The sequence below is a fragment of the Lynx rufus genome, unplaced genomic scaffold (genome assembly GCF_022079265.1).
Source record: "Lynx rufus isolate CCGP_SWC_20201006 ecotype Redwood Valley unplaced genomic scaffold, mLynRuf1.p SCAF_5, whole genome shotgun sequence".
Taxonomy (NCBI): domain Eukaryota; kingdom Metazoa; phylum Chordata; class Mammalia; order Carnivora; family Felidae; genus Lynx; species Lynx rufus.
In genome coordinates this window covers 46,306,934-46,331,910 of record NW_025814867.1, presented here as the reverse complement: position 1 = coordinate 46,331,910, position 24,977 = coordinate 46,306,934, and the positions used below count along the sequence as shown (strand labels likewise).

The 24,977-nt window shown below is 37.7% G+C and overlaps 1 protein-coding gene and 1 pseudogene across 1 annotated transcript in view; one reads left to right on the top strand and one right to left on the bottom strand.

Moving 5' to 3' along the window:
• Positions 1-4,463: 4,463 nt before the first annotated feature.
• AADACL2 (arylacetamide deacetylase like 2) overlaps positions 4,464-24,977 on the bottom strand; it is a 33,990-nt gene continuing 13,476 nt past the window's right edge. Inside the window, exons 3-5 of the mRNA XM_047100021.1 lie at positions 19,912-19,981; positions 17,922-18,093; positions 4,464-5,066 (exon numbers count right to left, since the gene is read on the bottom strand). Coding sequence (XP_046955977.1) covers positions 4,464-5,066; positions 17,922-18,093; positions 19,912-19,981 — 845 coding nt within the window. The remainder of the gene's footprint in view (positions 5,067-17,921; positions 18,094-19,911; positions 19,982-24,977) is intronic.
• On the top strand, positions 13,470-15,685 carry LOC124526490 (dynamin-3-like; annotated as a pseudogene).

The following is a 24,977-nucleotide window of genomic DNA, read 5'->3' as shown; positions in this document are numbered from 1 at the left end:
ATTTGGGTAAGAAAACCAAAAATCTATGGACAGCATTATATGAAGCAAAACATGAGCCAGAATATAACGTATCCTACAAACCTCTAAGTATGAATGGTAAGAACAATCCACCAACACCTACAAGGCCTGTGCAGCATCAGTGCCTGTACAAGAGATAGCACAGGGGAGCAACAAAGCATTTGATACACTAAGATTTTAACATGTATTCACCAGAAATCTTAGTAAAATTTAGAAAACAGTTGAAACTCTCAGGGATTTGTGCGCCCTATTAGTTGGTGAATACGAGCCATTTGCAATTACATCTGAAGGGGCTGGGATAGTGTAGACCCTACCATCCCTCAACATAAACCAATTAAAGCCTCTTCTGGCACAGAGCTCCACACTGACTAAACTGCTGGGAATAGAATCCAAAGTAACCAGGACAGGGGAAAAGACAACACAGATTAAATGGCCAGAACAAAACGTAGTATTTCACAATAATAACAAAAGAGGGAGCTCAAGAGTCATAAAGTGAGAAAATCTGTAACACCATGCCTTCCCCATACCTTCTAGAAGTTAAGATAATTAGTTTCATGTAAAAATGAGCATCAGAAAATGATTGTAGTTATATATCACTCAGAATTAATAAGAGCAATTTGTAAGAGCAAACATAATAAGAAGCAGAATAAACTCTATACAGGCAATGAAAGCATAAACAGAAAAATTTGCCCAGAAAGCAAAGGAAAACTATATCCTAATGTTTTATAATTATCTGAAGTTATTAACACAATGATCTACAATGTGAAAGAGAAACATAATCCAGAATTATCAAAACTCAAAAATTAATTAATAACACCCAAGAAATAATTCAGAAAACAAAACAAAACACTGTTTCAAAAATGAAGATTAGGCCAGAATCAACACAAAGGAAAATAAATACAGAAAATGTCAGAGGGAAAAACAGCCTTAAATTAGGAAAAAGTTTAAAGTAAAAAGGAATTTAATGGCTCCCATATGATTCCATTTATAAGATAATCCAGGAAAGGTAAACTCACAGAGACTGAAAACAGAACAGTAGTTGGCAGGGGCTATGGGAAACAGGAGGAAACACAGAACAGAGCTGTTCCCTGTCTTCGCTGTACAAAAATTTACATGATACTATGCCTTTGTCAAAACATATAGGCCTATACCTCAAATGTAAAAAAAGTGAGTGCAAAGTAGAGATTAAGAACAAGATTAAAATTATTTTAAAATCTACAAATAATGAACAGAGGGAAAGAGTATCTAACATAGATATGATAAAATTTCCCAGAGAAGAAAAAACAAAAAAAGGAAATGGAACAATTACTAAAAATTATTATTCAAGATGTCACTGAAAGTTTTTGAAGAGTTACTTGAACTTAGATATTAATGAGGTAAATGGCATACCTGGAGAAAAAAATCAAACCAGAAATATCAACACTGATTCATAGTTTAGTAAAAATTATTAGTCTTTAAAGACAAACAAAAAAGAATTTTTTACACATTAATGAAAACAGGACCAAATTACTTCTAGAGGAAAGGTCTTCAGATAATGTATAACTATTTTCATACCAAAAGGAAATACTTATTTATGTATATGTGTGTGTATGTACATAAGTACATGAAATGCTCTGAATATATCTGTCAAGTCCATCTGGTCCAGGGTATCATTCAAAGCCCTTGTTTCCTTGTTGATCATCTGCTTAGTTGATTGTCCATTGCTGTAAGTTTGTTATTATTCATGTACATGCTTGGCTGCTCTCAAGTTAGGGGCATAAATATTTACAATTGTTATATCGTCTTGCTGGATAGATCCCTTAATTATATATTGTAGCCTTCTTCATCTCATATTATAGTCTTTGGTTTAAAATCTCATTTGATATTAGAATGGCTCCTGCAGCTGTCTTTTGATGTCCATTAGCCTGATAAATGGTGTTCCACCCTGACCTTCAATCTGGAGGTGTCTTTGGGTCTAAAATGAGTCTCTTGTAAGTAGCATAACTGTGGGTCATGATTTTTTATCCATTCTGATGCCCTATGTCTTTTAAATGGAGGATTTAGTCCATTTACATTCAGAGTAATTATTGATAGATATGAATTTAGTGCCCTTGTACCACCTGTAAAGTCACTGTTCCTGTAGATGGTCTCTGTTTCTTTCTTGTTTCTTTTGGTATCTTTTCCACTCAACGTTCCCCTTTAATAATTCTTGCAGAGCTGGCTTAGTGTTCATAAAGTCCTTTAGTTTTTGCTTGTTTTGGAAACTCTATCTCTCCTTCTATTCTGAATAACAGGCTTGCTGGGTAGAATTCTTGGCTACATATTTTTCCCATTGAGCACATTATATGTATCATGCTACTCCCTTATGGCCTGCCAGGTTTCTGTGGACAGGTCTGCTGCTAACCTTATGTGCCTACTCTTGTAGCTTAAGGACATTTTGTCCCCAGCTGCTTTCAGAATTCTTTTCTGAAATTCTTTTCTGTCAGACCTGTGCTAGTACAGATGCACCTGTAGGGAACAGCAGGGTGAGGTTTGTTGTAAGTAGTTCCAGCCACCACTGGCGGCACTGTTTTGGTTGGTGGAGTCCCACCAGGTACTGGGTGGGGGAAGATGGCATCACCCCACTCTCCTTTCCTGGCTAGGGGAGCTGCTGCCCACCTCGGTTCAGTTAGACTTCACAGACAAGCAAACCATCTCCCTTCCTATGTCCTACACTTCAATCAGATCCCTGCCTTCAACCCATTTGTGCCTAGGTTGTCAATATGCCCAGTGTGACAGCTCTCCTGTGTTTTATCTCTGGTGCATGGCTTGTATTCAAAATTACTAATCTTAAAGGACAAGGTGAGCCAGAGGCCTGTACACCCCTCCAGAGGAGATCCTCACAGTGCTGTGCCTGGTCCTGTTATGCCCATGAAAATAGGCTGCACAGATGTACAGGTGCCTGGAGTTTATGGTGAAGCATAGCCAAAAGCTGGAACCAGGTTATCTGCCCTATGCACACACTTCTGTCCCCTGCTGTTGAATCATTGCTCAAAGGCACCAGCCAGGTCTTTTGTCCGTGGAGAGGAAATATACCATCTTCCAAATGCACAGCAGGGAAGAGAAACTTTCTCTCCCACTGTGACCCAGGGGCTCCCCACAACCCACTATCCGCTGTCCACTGCTGACCTTCCACCCTCCTTTCCCCAGGAGCACTGCTGCCCTCCCAGATTGACTCCCACGAATGGTAGAGAATTCCAAAACCTCAGAATTGCAGCTCCACTGTTTGCAAATATTGCAATAATCATTTCCTCCCAATTCCCCAATGATTCTCAGAAAATCCTTTTCTTGTGCAAACCCAGTGCCATGCTCTCTCACCCTGTTTCCCTCTCCTTTCTGTAAAAAGGTCTTCCTACTTCTGTGGCACTGCAGCTTTTCTCTCTCCTAATGCACATCTCCACACCTCTTAACCTGCCACATTCTCTCCTTCAAATTATGCAGATTGTTCTCTTGATCCTCAGATCAATTTCCTAGGTACTCAGAATGATTTGATGTGATCTAGCTATGTTTGAGGAAGGATGCAAGCCCAGGGTACCCCTACTACTCCACCATCTTAACTCTTCCCCTCGTTGAGTGCATATTTAGATGTGATTGAATTATAACAAATTATAATGTTGATCTGTTGCCTTTTTAAAACATTTGACTGAAAATGTGAAAAAAAAATGTGAAAAAAATCTAAATCCTACTCCGTGGGAATGTTACCTTACATGGGGAAAAAAAAGGCAGGTATTTGCAAATGCAATTAAGGATTTTGAGACGGGGAGAGGATCTTGGATCACTTTGGTGGAAACACATGTACCTTTCTAAAAGGGAGGCACAGATGAAGGCCAGTGAAGATGCAGCCAAGAAAAATTTGAAGATGCTAACCTTGAAGATAATGTGATCTGGCTACCCCAAGGAATAATGACAGCCATCGGATGAAGGAAGCAAAGAGCTCCGTCTAGAGCCTCCAGAGGGAGTGTGGCTCTTGCCAGCACCCTGATTTGGTGACCCTCTGAGAGAAAACATTTCTGTTGTTTTAAGCCACCAAATTTGTAGTAAAACATTACAGCAGTCACAGGAAACTAATCCAATTACCTTGTAACTTTTTCCCTTTATTTTTCCTTTGCCCACTCACTATTATAATTTCTCTGCCATCTTCTCTAAAGTGTCAGTAACCATTCTTATTCTCAACTTGAATAGGTGTTGGTTCGTATTAGGACCAACATAATTATCATAAACTATAAATAAAAAGGATTATATACATTTTACACACGCAGTTCTAGGAATAACTAGCTCAAGGACATATAGTCGCTGTTATAACTGATTTTAATCTCCATTCAGATAACACAAATGACAATGTTCTTTGTACCACACCTGTGATAATTTGTATATCACAAATTACAACCCATTAACTGGTGGCCCTATATATTTTATATATATTATATTTATAAATTCTTATCCAGCCAACTAATATACATGTCTCTTATCCTGAGACCTAGACGTAAGTACGGTGGTGACACCATGAACAATAAAGCTCCATGGAACCCATTCTCAATATGGTCATGAGTAACTTGAACTCCAACATTTTGAAGTCTTGTAACATACATAAGTCCATCATCCCTTACACAATCATACTGACAGGTAAGAATATAGGTTGATGGCAAATTCTGTAACTGAGAATCATTGGCTAACAAGGGAGATGCTCTGATATCCATAAGTGCTGGCAATGAATAATTATGTCTTCCAAGAACTGGTTCGGTATAAACATGGTTTTTTCTATACTTCTTGGGTAAAAGAGTACTCCAGTTAACAAACTTAAACAGGTGTCTTGATTCCAGAGGCATATGTTGGTTTCTTCTCATTGCTTGGGTAACTGTTTCATCAGTGGTGATATATGAGCTAACGAGTTTTATGCCCAAGTCCTTTGTTAGAATTATACCATGCTCATTTTCTTGGTGAGATGGCAAACAAGAATCTATTATCTGTAAGACAGGGTAAATTAAAGCTTGAAGCTTGATTTTATGCTTTATTTCAAGATCAATCTGCACCTGAAAAAAAACATAATGATGTCCTATAAGCAAAAATTCCAAAACTTCAGGAGGGAGAGATTTAATTTTTAAACGTAAGCAATCATGAGATAAACAAATCTACATAAATTGATGTGATAATATATTATTTTCACAATATTTATAATGACCTTCAGTGGCATAAAAACTTGTCAAGCTCATTTCAACAGTAAAGTTTTAAAAATGTTGGTTGTGTGTGAAAAAGGGAGAGAGATAGAGACGCCCAGGTATAAAACAAATAAGTCCCAGGGATGTCATGTATAGTGTGGTTACTTGGTTAATAATCCTGTGTTGTATATTTGAATGCTATTAAAATAGTAAATCTCAAATGTTCACATCACAAGAAAAACAATTTGTAGTTATGTGTGGTGATAGATGTTAACTTGACATATTACTAAGTTGATCAATCTGCAATACGTACATCTATCGATTATGCTGTATACCTGAAACTAACATGATGTTGTATGTCAATTGTATATTGATTAAAAACAAATTTAAAACAGACAATGTCAGGAAGTGAGGCACTACTGGGCTGTACCCAAGAGCAATTTGAGAGACTGGGAGCAGCAGCCACAGGAATCTCAATCCCAGGTAGTGACAGAAGTAGCAGAAACCTGGCTTTGTAACCACTAATAGCACACACCTTGCTAGATTTGCTTTAGCAATTTGATGCCTTATTGTCAACTGGGTTGGTGCATCAAATGAGTTCATTACATTGGGTAAATGGGAAAAGAGAGAGAGAGAGAGAGAGAGAGAGAGAGAGAGAGAGATGCATACATACATACATAGAATGAGGTTTTTGTCAAAAATCACCAATGCAAATAATCTAAATAGGATAACCCTGGAGGAAACTGACACTATAAAAAAATCTGCAAGAATTATTGACTGAATGAAACCAAAGTGAATGGAAAAAATAAATATAGCTATTGAAATAATATTTTATCATAAATTTGAAAAGTAAAATTAAAAATCAGCATTGCAATTAAAATATTTTAAAACAGTTTAAAGTTTAAAATAATATCATTTGGCTGTTAAGCAAGTTCCCAGCAACATACTGTAAATTTTAAGAAACATTATTTAAATGCAGAAGTACAGAGACAGAAAAGAGAAAAAAAGCCAATGGATAGGTAGCTTACCTTCTGAAAGAATGGTGATATTTGGAAAACAAAGGGATGAAATTATTTTTAAAAACCTTGTTGATATTCCATTTGACATACAAGAAGAGAATGTGGAATATGTAACATGGAGCCCTTTTTTCTTTCCAGAGGTGAAGGGGGGTGTCCTGAGGTTCACCTATGACCCTGAGAACCCTAAAGGAGAACTGAAAATAATTTCCAAAAAGCAAGAGTCTAGGCTAGAGTGTGGCATCTGAGACAATGATATCTGGACAAATGAAAACGCCTGCTGTGACTAGAAGATGTACCTGTAAGTCAACCTCTCACCAGAGTGGCTGGCTGAACTCAAAGGAGGGAATCAATTGAAATCCAAGATGTACCTCAGAAAGGGAAATAGTATCCCACCACCTCTATGATGCTCTCTCAGGGCATTAGAGACTTCACAAGTTTAGAATGAAAACGAGCCAAGACAATGTTTCCTGATGGAAACTCCCAAATCTCTCCCAAGTGCCCTCATGTAGATAGATGATTTACTGAGCCAAAGTCTACCATCAACATCCCACTGCCAATGTCCCAAACCTAGACAAGGAAACAAACAGCCCACATCCACAGGGAGAGGGCAAACAGAAACACACCAACCAACACCTTATCTGGCCCTAACTGTCCTTTCTGGAATGTCATATGAAATAAATTGTTTTCCCACAAATGTGTCACTACTTACTATGTCTATGACCTTACTATATCATTTGTTGCTTTGCCAGTCAATACCTCTTCCTATCTCTCTGTCATCCTTTGAAGCTCATTTTAAAGTTAACTCTTTGAAAATACTGGAAGGGCACCTGCTGGTCAGATCCACCAAGTTTGGCAATTTTACCCTAGTTTTAGCAACCATGTTATCAGTCTAGTATGAATCTTCTTAGATGTTTTCTATATATTTACATATATTTCTAACCAAAAATGTTATGATTATGCATGTAAGTACCTGGTCAAAGTTCACTTCTCTATCTTCAAACTCCTCTAAACTTCCAAAACTCTCTAGCGCTTTCAGGGCAATGATCATTTTCCCCTTACCTTTTAAAAATGTATATACTGGATCTCTCTCCTTGATTTTGAATTCCACAAGCACTGATAATATCTAAGTTGTCATTGTATGTCTTACCAGTTCTAAGATAATAAAAGGCTAAGTATAATATTTTTTAAAAGCAGAGAAATAACTAAATCAAAATTGCTGCTCAGTTTCTAATTCTAAGAGGACATTGTGTTCTCTTAGAACCAGAAACCAGAGGACATACGAAGCAGTAAGAGACTTATAATGAGTAGGTCCCAACAATAACACTTAATTATTGAATTATCTATAGCATTGTTCTTTCCTTCTAGATCCACATGGACTCAAAGACAAATGGCCAGAGTGCAAGAGTGCAAATAAGCATTAATACTGAACCATAAACATTACTACTGAAAAGCCCTGAATGAACCTTCCTATAACATAAATGTGAATATCACATTAATGGATACATATTTCTCATTCTGTGAGCAATCCATATGTACCTGGCTGCAAAAAGTGTGTAAGACATTTATCTCAGGATATTATCACTTCAAAAAGAACAAGAATGAAAATACAAAAGCAAAGAAAAAAATTGAGAGAACACATCTTGCTTGTTGTGGTATCCTTGAGGTTTAAACACTGGTAACTGTTCTTAAATTGTCCACTTAAATTTTTATTATTGTTTTCAGTATAACAAAGACCTCTGGGTAACTCAGTAGAAGGTTACAGAATACATTCAAAAAAGCCCATTCTTATTTTTAATCCCTTCTAATAATTAACATTATTTCAATGAGAACACAATGGATGTGATACATTTCAACTTTTCTTTTGTACTTAAATACCATTAATTCTAAACTCATGAAATCTAAAATAGAATTCTCCCATATAAACTATTCCCTCTGCTCCTCTTTTATTAAACCATGCAATTTAAATTTCTAACTGGTTTTTCAAGTTCCAGGTCATGCCACTGATAGTATTGTTACCATGAGAGTAGTTTATTAACACCATGGTAAAGACTGATCTCCTCAATCTAGAAAGTTGGCAACAAAATTCGAAACCAGTTCATAAAAGCCTTCTGTATCATACTAAAAAGCTTAGAATGACATATAGGTCAGAAGGATTTTCACTCCTGCGTTAATTTCTTTATTCACAACTAGCCCCCATTAGTTGGGAATGGTGACTGAGGGGTAGCTGATAGGAAAGACAGAGAAAAACCACTCATGACTTTACACCCTGCCCAGAGAGCCCTATATCAGTTTACTGACTCAACTGCTTTGAAGCCCATGTATTTGCCTGTCATGAATACTTGTGCCTGACATAAAGCCTGCTCCAGACAGTCTGAAGCATTACTGAATCCTCTCCCATTCCCCAAATGCCCCAAGGCCATCTATTAGGGCAATGGTGCTTTCCTAGAGAATGGCCGGTTCTTCCTGCCCAGCGCATACATTACTGTTCCTGCATTGAGTCCCTCATTATCCACAGCCCAGCTCAAACCAGTCACTGGTTTGCAAAGGTCCTTACCATCTAGCCCCCTGGCTTAGATGTGTATTATTTAACGTTCTGCACATCCACAGCAACTTATCCTGTGCTTGTCAACAATAGAAAGATAGATGTATGTAAAATATTAGTTATATATGGAGTTCCCACATCACTACTGATAATCCTGTTCATCAAACTTAGCAGATCTACTATTTTTTAATCTGGTGCACCCAGCTTCATAGCAGTTGTGATTGCTTCCCTCACTGCTCTTCCTTTTCATTGATCACCCCTACCTCGTACCACATCCAACTTCACCAACACACAGATAGCCAGTATCTGGGTGACCACGAGCCACCATGAAGGAACTCCAATACAAGAGGACTTTTGGCATCACCCTAGAGCACATGTTCCAACTTTTGTAGGAGCTGGAGAACTCCCACATAGAGCCTACTGTAGTCTGAATGTTTATATTCCTCCAAATTCATACGTTGAAAAGCTAATGTCCAAGATGGTGGTATTAGCCCATGGGGTGTTTGGGACTCCTTAACGTCCATCACTTATTTCACCAATTCCCCCACCCACTACCTCTCTGGTATCATCAGTTTGTCCTCCATGGTTAAGAGTCTATTTCTTGGTTTGCTGCTCTCTCTTTTTCCCCATGATCATTTGTTTTGATATTTAAATTCCACATGAGTGAAATCATATATACAATGGAATGTTCCTCAGCCATAGAAAAGAATGAGATCTTGCCATTTGCCACAAAGTGCCTAGAGCTAGAGAGTATTATGCTAAGATAAATACAACAAGCAACAGTATTTTTTAAAATACAATTGTGATTAAAATTTTTCTATGACTTCACGATGCCCTTGGAGAAAAAAAAATCAAAAGAGGCATGATTTGCCCCTGCCATCCTTTCTAACATCACTATTCACCGTACTTCCACTGATGTAGTATCTATGCACTTAGTTTTTTGTTTTTGTTTTTTTTGAACCAGGATTCCAAAAGAGACAAACAGTAACTGCATAAATAGGGAGGGGACAGAATGAATCTGTTCAACTTTTCTCAGCAAGTCGCAAAAACAACTTGATTCCAAGGTCAATAATCAGTTATGGTTCAATTCAGCAGCATGTAGGACCAGTGTCTTTATTTAATCTCTAAATTTTTCCCACAAAGATGTGTTGAGGATAATCTGTAATATCGTGCTGTGTTACACAAGGGGACAGATAAAGAGGCTGCCCTCAGGTAAAACAGGCAGAAGAGAGGCAAAGGTCCAACTCTGGAGTATTCTGAAGGGTGGAGGAAGAAGACAGCAAGAGTACAGGTATGATGGCAGGGTTTGGATATATAAAGATTAAAAAAAAATTATTGTCCCAGATTCCAAAATACTTAGAGTCCAGTTGGGATTGTGCACATGCAACAAATAATAGGATAATCACTAGAGTGTAACTGCTTTGGGTAGTATAGAGGAGGTTCGCCTGTAAGGGTTTCTAGTGCTTATGGAATATCCAGGTGGGGAAAACTATTTGGATACATGGGTTTTGAGCTCATGACAGTGGCATTAGTGGGAGGCATAACTTTAAGAGCCTTCAGCAGATCATTCAGAGCTGAAGTCATGAGACCAAGCAGAGAATGGGATAAAAGCCAGAAGGACCAAACGTTGAGTCCTAAGGAAAATCAGACTCAAAGGAGTGTATAGACCAAGAGTTCATCTCCCATAAAACTGAATGGAAGAGAAGATAAGAACAGGGAGAGTGAGTATTTTAAGACAAAAGTTGGCAAGAGTTTCAAGTGATGAAAAGAAGTTAAAGAACAACAACAAAAATGCCCTTAGATATAGAAATAATGAGATCCCGGACCTACTTAGCCACAGCAAGTTGTACAAATGGCCAGGGGAGAATACAAAGTGATTAAATGAGGAAGGTATACATTAGGAGTATGTAGAAAAAGAGCTTAAAATGATGAGAGTTGAGGGGCGCCTGGGTGGCGCAGTCGGTTAAGCATCCGACTTCAGCCAGGTCACGATCTCGCGGTCCGTGAGTTCGAGCCCCGCGTCAGGCTCTGGGCTGATGGCTCAGAGCCTGGAGCCTGTTTCCGATTCTGTGTCTCCCTCTCTCTCTGCCCCTCCCCCGTTCATGCTCTGTCTCTCTCTGTCCCAAAAATAAATAAACATTGAAAAAAAAATTTTTTTAAAAAAATGATGAGAGTTGAATATCTGATGTTAGGCTGTAGCAAAACAACTTTCTTACTTACCAAAGTGACCTCCGCCTGTAACTCCAGAGTAAGGCAACTTTGTTGTTACTGTGTGTCAAGTAAACAGCTTTCAAATGTTGAAAGGTAATCATTTCAAAGCCAGATGAATTTCAGGCTTAACTTGCACTGTTAATAAAGGTCTTTTAGTTTTACAGAACTGAGCAACCTAGCCAATCTTTTATTTAATCTAGCAAACGTACTAAGTCATTTTTTCCCTGAAATGAAGATGTAAATCCCAAGACAAGATGCTTTTCCTAGACACGTCTTCCGCTTGGCCAACACAGGGAGAGAAAGACCTACTGCTAATCGACCCATGAAAGAAGAATGGAAGAATTTCTCTTAGTCTTAAGAGAGGGATAATCGGTCCAAGATCTAACAAATGATGACAAAGACCTCCTGAGACTACACAGTGGCTTCAGAAAACCATCTTGATTGTGCTGGCACAGATGGATAGAGGTTTCCAGAGAGCAATGGTGATGCAAGATCGAAATTAACAGAGGACTGGTATTTCTACGTTCAGTGGATTTCATGTAGTCCATGTGACACTGATATGTTGTGATTACATGGAGATTAATAAACATGGCAGAAGATAGTATACCTGCTACTGAAAATATCCCAGGTTGAAGGGTGTGTAGTGTCACTTTTTTTTTAAGGCATCATCATTAATTAGTCTCTGATTTATATTTACTCTTAAGACTGGTAAAGAAAACATTAAAAATATTTTTAGAGAAGTGTCAAACATATAAGATCATACGTGGCCATAGAAATATGTAGAGATGTCAGAGAAATATTGTTATAAATCGATCACAAGGCCACGTTGACACCTTATGACAAATGATGCAAATTAGTAGGAACAATATATTTAGAAAGGTTAACCTATAAACAAATAGAGATATCTGATATTACCACTACCTTTTCAAATTTCCTACATAGAATCACAGAGTTTTTAAAAACTGAGAAGAGTGGAACTTAATAATTACTTCAGAGTATTGAATCAATTCATATTATTTTCTAAAATTAAGAAGATGTTTATGTCATAAATAAATAAAAATAATGCATAAATTACTCTAAAATATAATTGGATGAAATGGCCAGGAAATTGAATTTAAATGCTATTAAATTTTTAAAAAATTGCTCCTTAAAGTAAAGATTAAGGAACTTTGTTGAGAGAAAGTTTTTCGACTATAGTGATTATTCAGATCATTGTAATTGGTAAGCAATATTAGTAATTTTAGGACACATTATGTGACTTTGCCAGAAAATCTCAGAATTGTAGGGAAAAGATATTCATTTCTCTTTCAGTAAGTAGAAGAGAATTGAAAAATGGACAAAGTCCAAAAAGAAAATTACAGAATACAGAAGAATCTATTCAACCTCTTAATCCACGAGAACATCTTTTTACACTATGAATTATATATATATATATATATATATATATATATATATATATATATATTTGGTATCCATTAGGAAGGATATATCTAATATGTCGCCTGAAGTCTTCTCAGAGTACACAAAAATACCGATCTCTAAATGAGGTATTCTTACTGAAACTGAGCTTTTCAGGCCATAAATCTGTAACGTACTATTAAACGCTTTGTTGAAACATGAGACTTTGAAAAAAAGGGGGGGGTGGTGGTATAATACTTACAAAGTAAAAGGTGATTTTAATTAGCCAGATAAAGAATAAACCTAGCATGGGGAATAAAACTTTTTGATTAAAATACAACTCATGTAGAAAGTTTAGCTGACCATGAAGAATAAACAACTTAAAGTATGATCATAAAAAACAGGAGGGGCACTTGGGTGGCTGAGTCCGATGATGTGCATATGTATATATAAAATATACATATATGTGTCCGTATATAATTTTCTTCTGAGTGGTCTGAGTATTTTATTTTCATTCCTAATTTTTTTTTTAATGAGCAAGATTCTGGGTTTGTGAAGAGGTGGAAATTTGGGAAGAGTGGAACACATGGAGAGGGTTTCAAAGCTCTGTGCACTTGGCCCATACCTTGCCCTATCCATGTCTTCTCTATCCTTTTATAATTACCTGCTAATCTAGGACATTCTCCCTTGGGGGTTGGGCATTGCAACGAGATGGTCTCTTGTGCTGCACTATGAGGAGAATATGCTGGATTTCTTTACACAGGAAAACAGATTTTTTTTTTAATTTTTTTTTCAACGTTTATTTTTGGGACAGAGAGAGACAGAGCATGAATGGGGGAGGGGCAGAGAGAGAGGGAGACACAGAATCGGAAACAGGCTCCAGGCTCTGAGCCATCAGCTCAGAGCCTGACGCGGGGCTGGAACTCACGGACCGCGAGATCGTGACCTGGCTGAAGTGGGACGCTTAACCGACTGCGCCACCCAGGCGCCCCAGGAAAACAGATTTTGATGGTGTGTGCCATTAAATTGAAGCAGAAAAAGATCAGGTGACCAGAAGGAATGCAGACATTTCCTCCAATCCAATTTATTTATGACTCTATTCCCTACATGTGTGAAATTCAATCCTTATCGCCCTACCTGGATAAAGTGTCCACAGGAAATCAGTCACCATATCAGTCACCAATCAGAGAAATGATTTCACAGTTCATCATGCAGGAGAACTGATACTGGCTGTTACCCCAGCCAATACCAATCTTACAAACTAAGATCATGGAAGATAACTAAATAAGTTGATTCTCAGGGTGCTTGGTTGGCTCGGTCAGTTAAGCGTCAGACCCTTGGTTTAGGCTCAGGTCATGGTCTCACATGCTGACAGCACGGAGCCTGCTTGGGATTCTCTCCCTCTCCCTTTGCCCCTCCTCCGCTCATGCTGTGTCTGTCAGAAAAGAAAGAAAGAAAGAAAGAAAGAAAGAAAGAAAGAAAGAAAGAAAGAAAGAAGGAAAAGGAAAGGAAAGGAAAGGAAAGGAAAGGAAAGGAAAGGAAAGGAAAGGAAAGGAAGAAAGAAAGGGAAAGGAAAGGAAAGGAAAGGAAAGGAAAGGAAAGGAAAGGAAAGGAAAGAATTTGATTCTCAAGGTCTGAAAACTACTGGAGTCATCACCAAACTAGACTTTATAGACGAAGAAACAGATGCCAGAGATGTCCTAGAGAACAAGATGCTGCCCCTTCACAGGGATTATGTGATGGTGGCAAACAGAAGCTGGAAGAATATATATGAGAAGGAGGAAAGGAAATTGTTTCTCTCACATTCAGCTTACAAACATATTGCCAGTCAGATGGGCATCCCATACTTGGAGAAGTTCCTTAATCAGCAACTTACCAACCACATTTGACATAATCTGCCAAACTTCAGGAACAAATTAGAAGGACAGTTGTCCTCCACAGAATGACAGAATGTGAAGTAGGAGCCTACAAACACTTCAAGCCAGAAGAGCCCACCAGGAAGACCAAAGCATTGCTGTAGGTAGGTCAACAATTTGCTGTGGACTTTGAGAAGAGAATCACAGTGTGAGGGGATCAAGTATTTACCCTGGAATTCTCAAAGGGCTTTAAATCCATTGTATTTTCTATGAAGGCTTTCCTTCTGAGACAGTAAAGATGGGGTTCAATGAGAAAGAACTGTGAAGAGAAATAACCTATGCAATCAAAAACATACACTGTATCAGGACAGGGTTGTTTACTCAAGACATGGCATTTTGAGCAATAGTCAAGAAACAAATTGCAAACCCTTCCTTAAGGTGTGTGGATCTGATAAAACAAATATTTATCAACAGTGTCAAAAAGTACACCAAAACAAAAAAAGACTGGCAAACTTCCCCAGACTCTTCAAGTAAATGGAAAGGATGACTGGTGACCACATTTGACAGCAGAAGGGAAGACAAAGTACTAGGTCCTGATATTGATTGACATCCAGTCTCCTACACCAACACTAATCATAAAGATTTCATAACTTTGCAAATGTTCAGCAGAGAATCAGTCAGATTCACAAGAAAAATAGATTTGGAAATTAAGTAATTTGAAAGATGCAGCTAACCATCAGCATCAGTGGCATCATGAAAGGAGGCTCTAAAGGATACTGGTTTATACTTACCCCTGAAAGTTTGTCCTGGTACAAAGATGACAAGGCAAAAGCAAAGAAGTATGTATTTCCCTGGGACAACCTGAAAGTCTGGGATGTGGACAAGAGCTTTATGCCTAGCAAACACATATGTATATTCTTTAATAAAGAACAAAGGGCTGTATACAAAGACTGTTGCTTCCTTGAGCTGGCATGTGATTCACAGGAGGATGTAGGCAGCTGGAAGACGTCTCTACTGAGAACTGGGGTTTCTCCTGATGAATCTTTTACTGCAAATAATGAGAATAGCCAAGCAGAAAATTTTTCCATGGACCCACAAGTGGAGAGACAAGCAAATACCACTCATAACCTGGTAGATTCCTACATGTCTACCACCCACAAATGTGCCAACATCAAATTCCCAAAATGATAATGCATCTGCTAATCAAAAATGTTAAAGATTTTTATAACTTCAGAGCTCTTAGCACAGCTTGGTTCTTTACAGGACCAAAATACTCTGATGAAGGAATCTGCTGAGCAGCCTCAGCACTGAGATGAGATATACCAAACCCTTAAAAAAGCCCTTGTGATCATTGGTGATATTAACACTGGCACTTCCTTCATCCTAGGGATTTATGTGGATGGCTCCTGGAAACAGCACTCCTGTAGGTCACCACCTCCAAGTCCCACAACCTACAACAGACATTGAGTGCTCCCCTCATATGGCTCACATGGCCCACATCTCTCCCAAGGTCTGCCCCTCCCAATCCTCTCCTGCACTCCACTTGGGAGCTACCCCAGTTCCGTTCCAGCTGACCCCTTACTTCTTTTTCCCAACAGCAACAGTTCACTTGGAGTACCTCTGCAAGTTTCCTCTCAACCCACAAGAGTCCCTCCCAACGTTCTAAATCATTCCCCCAAATTTTGAGTGAGGGCAAACCCATGACTCTTTTGAGTGTCTCTTTGAGTCTCTCTTTGCATATGTAACATCAAACTTTGGTGCCGTCAATGATGAAGCTAGTAAACCTTGAGGACTTGGGCTCAGGAAACACAGACAACTAATTGACTTGTGTGACTAGCCCGTGTCTGATTTCCCCACAATCACATGGTGGAAATTACCTAACTTAGTCCCTCCTCAACATCCCTCTATAAGTTTGACTTTTAGGAGCTGAGTGTCATTTGGACAAACGAATTCAGCTTGTGACTTCTGATTTCAGCTGTGAGCTTTCTATTTTCCTCACCATTCTTCTCCTTTAAAGAACAAATAAATATATTTATGATTAGGTATTCTGAGAAAAAAAATTGGAGGAGGAGTTGGGATGCTTCCCAAATGATTGAATGAGGCCAGTATAACTTTATGTCAAAACCTGACAAGGGGTGCCTGTGTAGGGCTCCACATTCAGTGTGGGGTAAAATTCTCTCTCTCTCACTCTCTCTCTCTCTCTGTCTGTCTCTTGGGGCAACTAGGTGGTTCAGCTGGATAAGCATCCAACTTTATCTCAGGTAATGACCTCATAGTTCATGGGTACGAGCCCCATGCTGGACCCTGCAACGGACTCCACATTGGTATCTGCACTGACAGTTCTGAGCCTAGAGCCTGCTTCAGATTCTCTGTCTCCTTCTCTCTCTGCTCCTCTGCTGCTTACACTCTCTCTCTCAAATTAAATAAACGTTTAAAAAAAAAGGATTCTCTTTCTCTACCCCCACACCTTCTTGCCTGTGCTCACTCATTCGCTCTCTCTCTCTCAAAAAAAAAAAAAAAAAAAAAAAAAAAAAAAAAAAAAACTTTGACAAAGAACTTTTAAAAGATAGACATCATCAATCCCTCAAATCTTTAATTTCAGCAAAAAGAAACCAGCAAAATATAATAGCTTTAAGTCATCATGACCAGGGAGGCTCATGTCTGGAATGCAGCATAATTTTACATCTGAAAGTCAACTCACATAACTTACTACATCAAAAGAATAAAGGAGAAAAATCACACTGTAATCTCAATAGATCCATTAAAAACATTTAGCAAACTTAATACCTATTTATGCAAACACTATCATCAAATCAGGAATAGTAAAGACTTTCTCAGGCTGACAAAAGCCAACTGTAAAAAGCTTTCAGTTAACATCATATTTATTGGTGAAATATTGAATGATTTCCTTCTAAAATTCAGAGAATGACAATTGTATTCAATATAGTCCTGGAAGCCCTAGCTAGTGCACTAATTAATAAAAGAAAAGCATAAAGATTAAAAAGGAAGAATTAAAATGGTCTCTAGTGGCAGGAGATATGACTATGTAGAATATCCTAGGAAACATTAAAAAAAAACCCTAGAATTTATAAGTGAAATTTTTAAAGATATGATTGTAAAGGTCAGTGTAAAACGCAAATGATTTCTGAATACTTTCAAAGAGGCACTTGAAAAATATTATTTTACATGAAAATTTTCCCAAATAATTCAGGAATAAATTTAAGAAAAGATTTGTAAGATTTCTACACTGAAAAAGGAAAATGCTGAGGAAAGTGAAGAGGACTTAAATAAAAAATGACATAAACCATGTACTTTAATTGGAAGTACCAGGATTATTAACCTATAGATTCAACACAATACCATACAAAATCCAAATTAGCCTTTTTGTTTTTAGAAATTGACAAGATATCCCAGTATTTTGATGGAAAAGATCTAGAGTATTAGAAACAATTTTGAAGAAAGACCAAAGCTGGAGTCAGAATAGTATCAGGCATAAGAACAGACAAACAGGTCAATGGAACCAAAGAGAGGATTCAGAAATAGTCATATTGATAGTTAAATGATCTTAGACTCCAGTATCACTATAATCCAATGAGAAAGTATGGTCTTTTCAACAAATGATGCTGAAAGAACTGGTAATGTGTATAGGAAAAAAAATGATTTGTGACCTCTACCTCTCAGAATAAAAATAAATGCAACATACCTGTTGAGTCACAGCTGCTGCCAAATTGCCCCCAGAACTGTCTCCTGAAACACAGATTCGGGTGGGATCCACTCCATATTTTCTAAGAATTTTATCTTGAAGAAAAAATTTGACTGCAGTGAAACTGTCTTCAAACTGAGCAGGAAAATGGTGTTGAGGAGCTAGTCTATAGCTTTAAAAAAGAATGATTTATTTAAACAATTTTTTTATAATGTACCATTTATGGTTTTATCTTTCCATGTAGTTTTTCAATACCAAATAGATGCAATTTAACACCAGTTTCTATTTTTAATCTGTCAAAAAAATCACACTTGAGTTTTCCACTAACTCCTTAGTATATGGAAAAAAAAAAGAAAAGAAAATTCATATAAAGGTTTTCAACCTTGTATCTACATTCCACAGATAGCATTGTGTGTGAGGGGTAAGGAGATATTAGGAACTCCCAACAATTGTAAGCATACTTTTTAGTCCACATGCATTTTAGATTGGAGATACTCTATAGTTTATACCATATTCTCAATGTAACTGGTGGTCCAAACATTAAAAAAATTATTGAAAGAGCACCATGGATATTTGAGGACAGCATATCTGAGAGATTATTATCGGGAAAGTGTTACATTTTTCAAGATCGTGTGGATAAAAATCCTACATGCTTGCAATGTATATATCTCACCAAGGATAATGCCAAGGGGTTGATTTTAGATAAAAATTTTGAAATATAAATAACCTTTTAGTATGCAAGGAAGATTGTTTGTTTCTGATGAATTCATTTCTGAGGCAAACTATCACACTATTCTTTTAATGGATACAAATGGATTTTTTCCCCCACTATGTACATGGACCAGTAAACATAGGAGAATGGTTCTATCAGCCTGCTATCTATCAGGGCTAACTTTTTTCCTCATGCTCTTTAGAAAAACAAAATTTGTAAATATCTGTACTTAACATTAAATGTTAGTGTGATGATCCTTAAAATTTTATCATAAACTATCTTTAGAAAATCCTAAACAAAGTATGTCGGTATCTATTACTTTAAATGCAGTATATTTAGACGTTAGGGCGAAGAACACAAATCATAAGGATATGAAAAAATATATAAGCCAGACACAGACATATCACTATATTAAAATAGATTTAAAATGATAAGTTTTAGATTACTTCAAAAGTTATGGAGGTATAAAGGATATATCCTAATGTTATAAATGAGAAGTATCCCTGAAAATAGGAAGTTCTAGCCACTGCGAGTAATCAAAACAAACAGCATTGGCAATCACTCTTTAGATGACCAAATTGTCACTAGTTTTCTCTCTAAACTTTCCTAGCTTCCTAGCTAAAAATCAAAACAAAACAACAACAACAAAAAAACCCAAATCTATGTCACTATTACAGATTAGAAGTCTGTAAGTATGTTTTTGCTACTATGCACTAGGGAAGAGAGGTACGAAAAAATCCCTCCTGGGGATGTCGGCTTCAGAAATACAGACTGCATAAGTATGAGAAAATATTGAACTGTCCTGACACATTCTGATATTTTCTAGCAAAATCCAGAAGGTAAAATTCACTTTTCCTGAGAATGACTTAAAATTCTTAGCTGATCCCAGCCTTTGCCTCCTACATTACTCCAAACAAGATTATAAAACATTTTATTACCAACCCAAATATAATCTACCATCCCAAATTTGTAGGATTTATTTATATCTTCTTATCTAGCTATGTTACTTGGGGCTTAAGTTGGGACCTGAGTTTTAAGTGTCTAGAGCAAAAGTGTATCCAAAAATGCTCACTCAGGGATGTTACTCAGAGATTTCCAAAATCACAGAAGAATATGAGATAGTGGACTCTTCAGGAATGGTTTACATTGCAATGGTGATAAATAAATAGAATAATTTTTTTAAATTGATATTTCAGGCAAAGCTAACTTGATTTGGAAATCAAACCTCTACCTGGTGAAGGCAAAAATCATAGTAGCCAAAGAAAAACATTCTCTTACTCCAATCCCACAACAACAGCATTGAGTTTGTTTGCAGTCCATCTATTCAGGGAGTCATAAGCCTTCTGCCCTGGAATGAAGAAAGAAATGTGAGAGTACTTTTGGTAAAAAAAACAAAAAACAAAAACAAAAAACAAAAAACAGCAACAGAAATGCTTGTAGCTATGAACTTGGAAAGAAATGTGAGTGTTATATAGAAACCTAAATTTCCTGCTCCATTTCATTCAGAGGGACCAGAATCAGCCTGATACAGTCTGGAGGAGTGTCTCCTCTGTCACTGTCTCCAGTGATGAAAAGATGACTTTGCAGATTGGTGTTTTGAGGAAGGGAAAGTAGCCTTGGGCCATTCTATTTTTTCTATTTGCATCCGCTGCCTGTACACAATGATCCTCTCAAGAAAATTTTGTGGCTTGTTGCGTTTTACTCTGCTTGCTTTTTCAGGCAGCAAGTTCCATAGGGAGGAACTGCGTGGCTGGTTAGCAGGGCCAGCCACCACAGATGAGTCAATCTAACTCAGTACCTAAATTCACTTTCTCCTAAAGTCTTCTTTAGAAATAATGGTTATGTTTTGACTGTCGTTTATTTGAATTTTGTATATAATCTTCAGTCGGTTCAGAATTTGGGGGGAAAGAAAGTAATAGATACACTGACTCTGTAAAACCACAGCACTCAATAATACGGTTCCTTGAATCTCCATATTCTTTGCATATGTCACATTAGGAAATGGTGTAATAACCTTGGTATTGAAGACAGAGTCTAAAGAAAAGTAACTTAATTTTGAGAGAGGCTCTGGCGAGTGAGAGATTTCCAAAATCACAGAAGAATATGAGATAGTGGACTCCTGAGGAATGGTTTACATTGCAATGGTGACAAATAAGGAGAATTATTTTTTTAATTGATATTTCAGGCATAGCTAACTTGATTTGGTAATCAAACCTCTGCTTGGTGAAGCCAAAGAAAATTATTCTCTTACTCCAATCCCACAACAACAGCATTGATTTTGTTTGCAGTCTATCTATTCAAGGAGTCATAAACCTTCTGCTCTTACATGTTCATTTTAGCACATAAGGCATCCCCTCTCTCCCTAGTACACATGTGTCTCTAACCCCAGGTACCTCCAAACCCAATTTACCAGTAACCTGGCCACATAACTTTGGCAACTCTGTGACATCTACTACTACTTTATTTACCACAAGATCCTAGAAATTCAGAGAAGCTGTTCCAAGATGTCTCCTGCACATTAACAAAACTTCAAATTAAAAACTAATTAAATACTGGGTATGTGAATACCATGAAAACAGAAAAGTAAATCAACTAGCCTTTTAGGTAGACAAATGTTTTCATTCAAGACTGAGTTGATAATTTGCAAGAAAAGGCAATGGGTGGATGAACACCAAAATGTACAAGACATAAGAAGTCACTGATACCCACAATGAAAGACCTCAATGATATATTTCAAACCTGTCTTCATTTTATCTCCCAATACTTTTTATTTATCATAAAGCAAAAGTCATTTTAAGTTTTTTGTTTCCTATTCTTTATCTCCAGCTGTCCGAAGTCACACCATATTTCTGATAAAACTTGTTGGCTCATGTTTTTCCTTCTTCAATGTCCAATAATTGAATTTATATCACTTGTAGAACCCAGGTAGAAACAGGAAGGTATTAGTATTGAGGGTGAAAAATAACAACCACTGTTTTATGTAAATAAATCGACTAGAGAAAGATATTCTTATATTTCTTAGTTCTCAAAACAACTTCAAGTTATAAAGAAGAAAAAATAGGAAGCCTAGGAAACAAAAAAGGAAAAATGAAATTTATAAATAAATAGTTATATTATATATGTCCTGATCTGTCAAAAAATAGAAGCTATCTAAGTCCTTTCTAGTTTATAAATATAAGCTCTCACATATCTATAAACAATACACAAATATAAAGCCAAGACACAGAATAAAGACACAATAGGAATTTGCTGAACAAAATGTTGGAACATGCATCCTGAATGATAATTTGCACATTTTTTAGGAACTACTGATCACAATCATTGCATTTGTCAATAAAGGGGAAATCAACATGATAATCAGGAGAACTTCCAAGTATTTTCCAAAGTGATATTTTCCTATCTGTGAGCATTTGTCTTCTGCTCTGAAGACCCAGGTAATGTGTATATAGATACTTGGATATTTCATAGACCTTATAAGAACTTTAAGGGTATTAATACATCTCTTTAGAGAAGCATCTGGGCGGCTCAGTCAGTTAAGCATTAGATTTTTGATTTCTGCTCAGGTCATGATCTCACTGTTGGTGGTATAGAGCTCCATGTTGGGCTCTGTGCTGAGAACATAGAGTCTGCTTGGGATTCTCTCCTCTCCGTCTCTGCTGCTCCCCTGCTTACACACTGTCTCTCAAAATAAATAAATTTTAAAAATGCATCTCTTTTGAGACAAATGAGGCCAAATTGGCCTCATTAATTTATCTTTTTATATATCTCAGAATATCTTAAAATGTATTTTATAAAGGAAGCATAATATTCCAACTACAAATGCCTAGTATAAATTAAATTATATGTGAACTCTAATTTACAGAAAACATTAAGGAGATAAAAAAGATATAGAAATACTAGGAAAGCAAGGAGCCAAGATGGCAGACAGCATGGAAGTTTTCTGTGTGTCTTGCGTCCATGAAATACAGCCAGACCAACACTAAATCTGATCTGAGGATTAACACAACAATCTACACAACTTGAATGACAGAATTCAGCAGGTATGTGGCATGGAGAGGTGAACGTGGGGAGACAGAAACCGCAGAGGGCAGGGAGCTGCTTTTCATGCAGGGAGAGGATGGAGATGGTGGGCGGGGGGGAAGAATATGTGAAAAGCACCGCTCCCCAAAAGCAGCTGAAGAGAAAGTGGAAAATTGGAAACAGCCACAGGGACTGAACTAAAAAGGGAGAAAGGAGAAAGGAGAGGGTTTAAATTCCATTAAGACTATAAACAGGAGGAGTGCAGAGTCTGAAACTCCACAGCTCGATACTAGCAATGCTCTGGTGGGAAGGGTGAAGCCCCAGGAGCAGAGTTGGGTCCAGAAGGTTCTCAGGCCACACGGGGAGAACAGTTCTACTGCTGGCAGGACATTTGCTGGAGGCTGTGAGGCCACCTGGTCCCAGAAGACCCCAGAGAATGGCCCCATTCTCTGGCGCTAGAACAAGATCATTTGGGGTGAAGCCTGGTGCCAGATGTCTGTTGTGATTTTCCAAAATCCCTGAAATGCTGCTGCTACACTATCTCACGAACTTTTTCTGGGGTGGGCTGGCACCTGGCCACATTCTCAGGGCACCGGCAGCAGCAGGGTCCAGCAAGTGTTCCTACGTGCTGCCAGCACCCAGCCATTGTTCAATAAGACCCTTCACAGAGGGATAGAGACAAAGCCACAGTCCCTCAGAAGGGGGGGCTGGGGAAGGCAGCTGCATCTGAGAAAAAATTCGGAAAGGAGGTGCTGCCTGGGGCTTGGTCATGGACAGTGTGAAAGGGGGGAGTGGGTGGAACCGAAGATGAAGGATGGGTGCGTGATTGCTGATCAAGGAGAACAGAGTTCCGATACTAGAGACTGGGTAGCTGGGTGTCGCCATTTTCATCACTCCCACATATGCAAATATGCACCTACAAGCGCCACAACAATCCACTCCAGTAGGCTAGCAGCGCCATCTAGTGGAGGATGGAGAATGCCAACTAGCAGAGCTGTGACACTACGCCCTGCCCAACTGGGCCACCCTCACTCTTCAAGAACACAAGTCTCACCACCTACTTAGTTTATGGCCTGTCAAGTGCTTCATACTTTGACTTCTAGGGGAAAACGATGTAATTTCAGTCGTATTTCAGTCTGTTAGCCAGTCCACCTATCCGATTTTCTTTTTTTTCTTTTTATTGAATACAGAAAGAGAAAAAAATCATTTTTATTATCATTTTTTATTAAAAATACTTTTTCTTTAAATTTTTTCTACTATATTTTTTACTTTTTTGTAATTTTTTCCAAACTCTATTTTACTACCGTCATTTCATTTTAGTCTACGTCAGTGTATTCATTTATTAAAATTTTCAAACGATTTCCTTTTTTTTTCTTTTTTTCCCTTTTCTCTAATCTATCAAGCACTTTCAACACCCAGACCAAAACACACCTAGGATCTAGCATCATTTATTCCATTTTGTGTGTGTGTGATTGTTTGTAATTTTTTAATTTTAATATTTTTTTAATTTTAATTTTTTTAATTTTAATTTTTCTACCTCATTAATGCCTTTTTTCCCATCAAAATGACGAAACAGAGGAATTAACCCCAGAAGAAGAGCAGAAAGAAACAACAGCCAGGGTCTTAACCAACACAGATACAGGCAAGATGTCTGAACCAGAATTAGAATCACCATAATAAGAATACGAGCTGGTGTCGAAAATAGATAAGATCCCTTTCTGCAGAGATAAAAGAAGTAAAAGCTAGTCAATGAAATTAAAAAATGCTAAAACTGAGCTGCAATCTCAAACAGATGCAGCGGTGGCAAGGATGGATTAGGCAGAACAGAGAATCAGCGATATAGAGCACAAACATACGGAGAATAATGAAGCAGAAGAAAAGAGGGAGACTAAGGCAAAAGAGCACGATTTAAGAATTAGGGAAATCAGTGACTCACTAAAAAGGAACAACATCAGATTATAGGGGTCCCAGAAGAGGATGAGAAAGAAATAGGGGTAGAAGTGTTATGTGAGCAAATCATAGCGCAAAACTTTCCTAACCTGGGGAAAAACACAGACATCAAAATCCAGGAAGCACAGAGGACCCCCATTAGACTCAACAAAAACCGACCATCAGTAAGGCATATCAGAGTCAAATTCACAAAAGACTCAGACAAGGGGAGAATCATGAAAGCAGCAAGGTAAAAAAAAAAGTCCCTAAGCTACAAGGGAAGACAGATCAGGTTTGCAGCAGACCTATTCACAGAAACTTGGCAGGCCAGAAAGGAGTGGCAGGATATATTCAGTGTGCTGAATCAGAAAAATATGAAGCCATGAATTCTTTAT